At 44.4% G+C, this 8,533-nt stretch overlaps 1 protein-coding gene across 1 annotated transcript in view; it reads right to left on the reverse strand.

The window, feature by feature from the left end:
* Window positions 1-8,533, reverse strand: part of ITIH2 (inter-alpha-trypsin inhibitor heavy chain 2) — a gene marked incomplete at its 5' end in the record, with an annotated part of 23,260 nt that overhangs the window by 14,417 nt on the left and 310 nt on the right. The window contains 7 exons of the mRNA XM_010139683.1: window positions 1,061-1,229; window positions 3,020-3,136; window positions 3,781-3,909; window positions 5,035-5,142; window positions 6,412-6,574; window positions 7,021-7,125; window positions 7,816-7,988. Coding sequence (XP_010137985.1) covers window positions 1,061-1,229; window positions 3,020-3,136; window positions 3,781-3,909; window positions 5,035-5,142; window positions 6,412-6,574; window positions 7,021-7,125; window positions 7,816-7,988 — 964 coding nt within the window. The remainder of the gene's footprint in view (window positions 1-1,060; window positions 1,230-3,019; window positions 3,137-3,780; window positions 3,910-5,034; window positions 5,143-6,411; window positions 6,575-7,020; window positions 7,126-7,815; window positions 7,989-8,533) is intronic.

An 8,533-nucleotide genomic window follows, 5' to 3' on the forward strand; every position in this document is an offset into this window, starting at 1 on the left:
GGCACCCTCTGCTGCCCCCTCTTTAGCTGCTGTAAACCAACCCCCCCAGGTCTTTTTCTGCTGGGCATCTTTCCCCCCCCTCTTTCCCCAGCCTGTAGTGTTGCAGGGAGTTGTTGTGGCCCAAGCGCACAAGAGTAAGACGTTAGCAAGAGAGGAACAGGAGTAGGAAGGCTGAGAAGTCAGAAAATAGACATTTTCTATGTTGAGAAAGAAAATAATTAGTGGCTCCAGAGACAGGAAAATAGAATGCTGCATTGCGAACTGCCCTTGCTGGATGGGAGCAGCTTATCTGTCAATCCTTTTGGGTTAACAAAGTCAGGCTTATAAGGCACTCGTATATCCAGCACGGTTTCCTATTCCCAGGACTCTGATGATCTTGGACAAATCTATAACTTCGTATTGATTCTACCTTAGGTGTTGCCAGTGGAAGCTTCTGGAAGTGAAGGTGCCACAACACCAGAAGGCTCTTACACTGGGGAGCGCCTCACACACCATCAGCATACAAATAACCAAACAACTAAACCAGAACTGCACTTCAGAGAGGAGTGGATTAAACTGAGCGTGAGCCCCTTCTGTACAGAGAGCTCAAACACTAACAACTGCAGCACCCAAAGCGCTGTAAGGCTGAAAATGTTAATCAGAGAGGGAATGAAGGCAGAAAAAGGATGAAGAGTTTGCCCAGGGTGGCATTTAGTCCACAATTTACAGCCAGTGGAGACTCTGGAGCTGGGCTGGTTATGATCTGCTTTACAAAGGTGTGAGTTGGCCTCGGTTTTTCAAGGATATTTGGGACTTGTGAGGCTGGAGGTAGGATTAAAGGCAGCTGTTTCATGGTCTGTGTTCTATCTGACGTAGCTTATTCAGTGGAAGGAAATGCCATCCCATCCCCTAACACAATACGCATTGGAATCGATGTTCTCCTTTAGCCCCAGCATATGCTTTTCCCATCTTAGGAATCAGACTTTTTGTTAGGAATCCGCTGCCACTCTGAAGGTTGGCTGAGGTACCCGTTCCCTGGATATCTAACTTCCATGAGCACCTTCCAATCAAAACCTCATACCCCCGTTGGGATGGATTGACTGGATGTACTTCTTAGCATCTTCAACCTGCGCTGGGGTGGCTGAGACTAGATTATCTCTCCAGCATCGGACATTGTGGTTGAAGTCGATAAGGGAGAACTGGTCAGCAGCACGGAGCTCGCTCAGTATGGCCTTCATGGCCTCGATGGTCTGAGAAAAAGAAATTGAAGACAAGATGAGTTTATACTTCCTGTTGCTGAAGGAGTCTTCTTGACTTGTGACTACAGGCAAACAGATGCCTCTGATGAAGCACTGAGCGTGAGCACTGGAATCCAAAATAGCATCTGCTATCCAAGCCTCTCCTTTTCTGCACTTCTTGCATAAAGTTGTCCTTCTCACCAAAGAAATACAACCACAATGCAATTAGCAAGAACAAACCCATGAGACTTAACCTATCCTTGCTTAACTCCTGCTAACACAGCATGAGGTGAGAGACGTTCTGGTTCAGAAGAGAGGAATTGCTCGGGTCTCAGGAGGCTTATTTTTGTCTGCTGTGCTGCCATTTCGGGCTGGGTAACATCTGTTTGAAGATGTGTGATTTAAACAAGTGACATTTCACCTGTATCCCAGTTTTGCAGCGTTGATTTCACTCTATCATAGAATCACCAAATGGTTTGGGTTGGAAGGGACCGTCAAAGCTCATCCAGTCCAACCCCCTGCAGAGAGCAGGGACAGCTGCAACTAGAGCAAGTTGCTCAGATCCTTGTCCGACCTGACCCGGAATTTTGCCAGTGATGGAACTTCTACCACTTCTCTGGGCAACCTGGGCCAGTGTCTCACCATCTCTATTTAAAAAAAAATCCTTCCTTATATCCCCTCTTTTAGTTTAAAACCATCAGTCCTTGTCCTGTCACGGCAGGCCTTGGTAAAAAGCCCCTCCCCATCTTCCTGACAGGCCCCTTGAAGCACTGAAAGGCGGCACTAAGGTCTCCTCGGAGCCTTCTCTGCTGCAGGCTGAACATCCCCAGCTCTCTGCCCTCTCCTCCCAGCAGAGGGTTCCACCCTCCCATCATTCCTGTGGCCTCCTCTGGACCTGCTCCAACAGTCCATGTCTTTCTTGTGCTGAGGACTTCAGAGCTGGACAAAGTATGCTCCAGGTGGGGTCTCAGCAGTGCAGAGTACAGGGGGAGATTCACCTCCCTTGACCTGCTGGCCACGCTTTACGCAAGGATCTGCCAGACCTTAGTATGGTGCTAATTCAAATTAAAATTCAAAGCAAATTCAAATATACCCCGATTGTCCGCAGCTGTTTGTCTCAGCAATTCTTAAAAACCTCCAGGGACACAAGATCTACAATTTCCTGAACTTCCCTCTGGGCAGTTCAAAATTTTTTCCTAGTACCTAGTACAAATGTCTCCTGCCATAAATCCATCTGATTCCATGTTATTCTACTCTGGGTGGACGTGAATGTCAGTCAATGAGTTTCCCTTTTAGAACAATTGTTCACATATTTGGAGGCTGATTCTGTCTCTCCGAGTATCTTCTTTTTACAGACTATAATTTTTTCTCCCCATGGGTTATGGTGTCTAAACCATTCTCGCGGCTCTTCGTTGGGCTGTCAACAATTGATCCACAACTTTTTGAAAGCAGGGATGTAGTATCTCCACTGCAGCTTTATGAGGATTCAGTAGAGGAGATGAGAAAAAAAGCGGTCAGAGCCTTTGTAAAACATTTTGTGATGTGTCAATTAAAATTTTAATTTAGAGCTTCTGATGGCATCACCTCTTCCTTACAGCATAGAAGCAGCTTTTGTAAATAAAGAGTAAAATCAAAGTTTTTGATTTACCAAATATTCTCCAAATTTAGTGAGTCTTTTGATGGAGTAGAGTGTAAAGAACTAAGCTGGTAATTTTGAGTGCCAAGCTGCCACAGATCTGTGTGGGAAGGCACGTGGGAAAAGTTGGCAGGAGGTTCATTTTCAATAGAGGTCAAACACTTACTTGTTTCATTTTCAGTCCCCACATCGAGCCACTGACATCTATAACAAATAAAATGTTTTTGGGCAGAGGATCGAGATTTTCCGGAGCAAAGAAGTGAATAAAATAGCCATTAAAAATCTGCGAAATAAAATACAAAAATTCACAGTGAAGTGAGTTATAGCAGAGTTGGCAGAGAACTCAAGACAGTAACAGAGCAGACGAAGTTATTCCTCTTTATGGGCTGATTCTAACCCTCAGCTCTGCACGTCTCTGTAGCCTTACACCATTTACACTCCATAGTCTTTATTTTTAATCCAGGAAAGCAGAGCCTGGTTCTCAGACAACTGCCACGCACTAGCAGAGGGAGGAATGACAAAAGACTGTTCTCTCTGTAATAACTTCCAATTCCATAACTCTGCTTCATGTTCGTATAAAAATAAGGTTGTTCTGACTGTCTCCTTGTGATGTATTAGTACAACATCCAATCACTCTGTCCTCTGACTCAACATTGAATCACCAGGGAGCTGCTGGTTATGAAAGACACTGAATTTTGGACAAGAGAGGAATCTTCTCCTGACTGTGTGTAGGACCACGTCTTAGTCATAAATTAAGTAAATCCATTCTGCCCACTTAAAATATCTCTGTTCTTTCAATTGGATACAGAGCTCTTTCTCATGCTTATTCTCCTGGATGATTGTCCTGGTTCATTTATCACAGTTTGCTTAACGACAGCGATTCTTGTATCCACAGATCTCCCATCCCAGTTAAACAGCAACGCTTACTTCCAATTCTCCACCCGTGGTTTCTCTGTTCACATCATACTGCACCACAAAATTTCCGTCTACTGCCGTGGATGAGCACGTGGGGCATTTTCGTTGTTGAGCCATCGTTGGCTTGAAAGAAATATGAGCCTTGAAATGAGAAATGATCTTCAGTCAATCAGCTGTTGGTGAAAGATGCATCATTGAAACAGAAAGAGTTCGTCTACTCATGAAATACTTTCTTTCACTGAACGCTTCTTTCTTTATTTGTACTCCTAGTTTAAGTGGAAAACGGACTTTTGTCACTTCAAAAGGAAAACAGCACTAAGGTGTGCCTGGATGTGCTGATTCAGTTGTAGCAACTGTGACACGAATAAGATGATCCATCCACAGCACCAAATATTTCAATCGGAGCTGTGCAAAACACTTCTAGTAAGTAACATTGGCTTAGTTAAGCTCTTCCTAGTTGAAACTATCCGTAATTTTATCAACGTCTTTAATAGCTTTTAAATTGTTTGCTTCCCAAATAAAGAATTTGTCTGTAAATTGAGTGCTAGGAATCATTTTCATTAGCCACGAGACTAATTATGCAGACCTTATAGCATTATTTCTCTGCTTTGACTGGATAACTTGAAATTTCCTGAGAAGATAAGGCATAATGCATGCAGCCACACATTACCTCTGAAATAATTGGCTAAACTAGGAAAGTGGGTGAAGGAGGCATAAAGTTGAACCTCGATATCAAGAAACAATACCTGCATTAGATGTCTATGTAAGAGTGAGAAGAGTTGTATCCTCTCAGAGTCACCGCTTGACGCTTCTTGAGAAAAAATTCTCTACGGTTGGAGGGTTCACTTATACCCAAGAGCTATGCTGGAGAAAGCTGGGGTAGGAATGTTGAGGAAAAGAGCCATTCCTACGGCCCTAAGTCCCCATGCAGAGGTTCTCAGTTGAAGCTGAGATTGTGGAGTTATTCTAGAATGGTTGTTCCACTTGAAACTCATGGCCCACCTTTTTCACATCCAGCCAAATCAGTGCATTGTTCTTGCTGAATTACAAATTAAAAGCTTTGTGTGAAGATGGAGGTACCACACACTAGTTCTATACTGCTGTCACTGCAGTATTTGAACATCTTGTACCGACGTTTAGGTATCAATAATGAAGATACTTTTTTTTTTGCTGTTAGTTTTGCAGGTATGGAAAAAAAGCCATGACTGCATAGAAACAAGTGTGAAAACGGAAGTTTTCATGCTGCTTCCAGCCTGTGACTGTTACCTTTTTCTCTCCCTTGGAGATGGTGGTCATTCCATCAAAATGATCGCCGAGTGAATTAGGAACATGCACATAGCGCAGTCCCTGTGGCTCAATAATACGGACATCCACCTAAAAGCAGGAAGGGAGGACATTTAGTAAGGAGCACTGCCAGTGCTGTACCAGGATCTCATGAACCCTCCACAGGCAAACTCCAGCTGGGGGTGGGTTGCCCTTGAGAATGCTCCAGTAGGGCTAGTCTCACTCATGGTGGGGATCCATGCAATGATGAAAGCAGACCATGATGGAAAGGGACAAAAATTAAAGTGCTCAAATAATAGAAAGAATTTGGTAGAAGTGGTCATTCATCCTCTGTCTCTCACCCCAGGGGAAATGGTGGCATAGGAGTCAGGAGTAATATCATCATCCATGCTGAAAGCATGAAAGAAGCATGACGTGACTGCCTCAGTGCTGCTTTGGGATACAAAGCCAGGAGGAACGCTCGATGATGAGTTCTTTTCTTCTCTACTCATGCTATTGACGGAGAGTATTTTTGCCTTGGTTTGGATGGCCAAGGTGATTTGGAAAATGAAGGTTTTATCCTGCCAGCCTGAGAGACGGCTTTTTTCTGGTTGTGTTTCTGAATAGTTAGTAAGACTACTAAGGGGCAGGACATGGCGTCCTTTTCAGTAGGACTAACTCAGGCCTTTGGACAGCTTGAAGCATATCACAGCCTGCACAAAGGAAATGCGGGCAGCAAACTTTCATATACAGCTTGTGCTGAAGCCATGGAAAGTTGAAGAAGACCTTTATGAAACATGAAGATAAGAATGGCCAGATGGCAATGTCCAGCTAGCCCTGCATCTTGTGTCTGGTGATGGATGACAGGGACACCTTTGGAAGAGTGTAAGAAAGAAGGTAAGAATAAGACAAATCTTCTGGCAGAGCGTGGTGGAGGGACTATCATTCAGAGAACATCTGCTCCCATAGGACACTACCTTGTGAAGTTGGGATTATTGTGAAAAGCGCTGTTCCAAAGAAATAGCAAATACTGTTTGTTTTCCTTCATTCAAGGCAAGTTTACACAAGGGTATATATAGGCCAAAGCTTGTTTACCCAAGTGGTTCTGACGTGAGTCAGTCACGATTCAGGAGATGCCCAGCTGTGTTAGTACAAAAGGAGGCAGGACACATTCGCTCCTCACTCGTGTAGCTACAAAGCTCCTGGTTTGAAGAGTTTCATGCTTGTTTATACAGTGACCTCGAGGCTATTTGTACCAAACCCATATGAAAGGAAGGAGCTGTAGATGAAGGGCTCTGCTGTGGGGCTTGCAGGAACCTTGCTGCTTTCGCAGTGGGGGCACCTTTGGGGTGCTGCCTACACACACCAGCTCTATTTTACCTCCATGTGCTTTGCCAAGCGTCCTGGCTTCACAGAGATGACGTGCTCGTAGGAGCTCAGTTTCCTTCGAATCATTTCATGGTAGTGGAGTTCGAACTGGATCTTCATCCCTGGGGGTACGTTCACTTCGGTTTTGAAGTTTTCCATGTCCAAGGCATTGCTCCTGAAAAGTCAGCTGTGGGGTTATTTTGAGAACATACAACAAGAAGAAGACTTTCTCTGCATTTCAGTTTAGTTATGCATTTGCTGGGTCTGATCCTAACTGTGGCCTGTATCAGGGAATTGCAGTTGTCTGTTAGCACAGTATGTTTTATCAAGCTGAAAGCAGAAACACAACTTAGGTCCTTGAAAATTAAATATCAGAGTTGCTGCAAGTAAGCAACCCATTTTCCTTCCCAGGGTTCTTCCCCCGCCTATCTCCTCCTGAAATGGGTCACCTCAGCTCTTCTATGAATGAGTTTGGTGCAATACCCCTTTGCCAAAGTCTGAGTAAGCAACCCATTTTCCTTCCCTTTCCTTCCTTCCCCACCTATCTCCTCCTGAAATGGGTCACCTCAGCTCTTCTATGAATGAGTTTGGTGCAATACCCCTTTGCCAAAGTCTTTATACCTCACTATTCCAGCAGCTTTGCCTTTGGCTTTTGCTTGAGCGTACATTTTTCTGGCTTCAGATTTTTCCCGAATGTGGCTGGTGAATGTAATGCCATTGATATCCCTAGGAGAGAAAAGCACCGTCAGTTGCGAAGGAAACAACTTTACAATCAACGACTGTTTCTTCACTTTAGGAAGACACCAGTGGAATCTAAGCTGGTGGGAAATGAAATAATAAGGCTCTTGTTTGACCCCATAGTAATGAAGTCTGCTTTCCACTAGGTCTGTGTCTTTTTCCCTACCTGCTTTTCTATTTCAAGCAGCCAGCACTCTGGTACTCAGAGGAGGATCTGCTCTCCCCCACCTCCTTCCCACTCTCCCCATTCAGGGCAGCCAGTTACTGATGTCACGGCTGTTTTGGACCGTGGATCGGGACATATCTCCCGAGCAGCGAGCTGGCTGCTGCCTCTCTGACTGGGTACAGAACCGGGCTAGTTTCTTTCTGATCAGTGAGGGCTGAACAGAAGTCTCTCTCTCTCTCCTTGAATCTGGTGTCAACTTGCACAAGACGGGTAGGAGTTCAGTCTATTGGAGACTTCTGTCCTTCTGTCAAATTTTGTTGATGTTGGCCAATGGCCCAATAATTGCTGGAGAGGAAGAGATGGACAGTATGGTGTCATGAGCCTTTTTTCTTTGAGAAAGCCTGTTAAAATTACACTGAACCTGGAGAAGAATGAGAGGTGTTTTGCTTTTCCAGGTACTTTCCTCCCACTATACCCTGCCAGAGCACCGGGATGACCTGACCGCAACTTACATAGTAAAATTGTCAATAAAAGCTCCTTTGGGGACTTGCACATCAAACACTATGTGCTGGGGGCGTTTTGCGTTGTTCACCATTTTGGCTTGGATCAAGGTGTTGGCCAGCCGTGACGTTATAGTGGATTGGACTTTGTAGCTGTACAGTCCTATCTTGTCATCATCCTCCACCTGTAAGTGACACAATTACTCTATAAATTTAGGTCACAGCTAGAAAACATGCCCTGGGGAGCCATATCACCCCCTTTTATAGCCCCAGTGCCTGGTTTTCAACTGCTGTTCTTTACAATATGGCAGCTAGATGGAACATGAACTCAGGTTCAGGACAGCTCCATATTTTACCTGGAAATTGTGGCAGGATACTCATGTGGGTATAGTTCATTATAACATTTCGGCTGAAAGTGGGAATTAATTAAGCCGGAATGTTTTCCTTGTTTTTGATGATGCAACCGGTCCTTGAAAGGACTCTGTTGGTGTAATCCAGCATAGAAGGTTACGCAGTAATCCTCAACATCATCTCTGAGGAGGAGAGAGCTTACATTTTCAATAAATAAAGTCCTAAATAAAGGAGATTTGAAGCATTGGTTACCAACCTAGTCTTGCAAGTGGTTAAACCATGGCAGTGGGAGAACGGTATTAAACTGGTATATTACGATATTGTCTTGGTCTAATCACTTTTGATGCTTATTTCTTCATATTTACCATACCCTTCTCCC

Source organism: Buceros rhinoceros, unplaced genomic scaffold (assembly GCF_000710305.1).
Source record: "Buceros rhinoceros silvestris isolate BGI_N320 unplaced genomic scaffold, ASM71030v1 scaffold5997, whole genome shotgun sequence".
NCBI lineage: Eukaryota > Metazoa > Chordata > Aves > Bucerotiformes > Bucerotidae > Buceros > Buceros rhinoceros.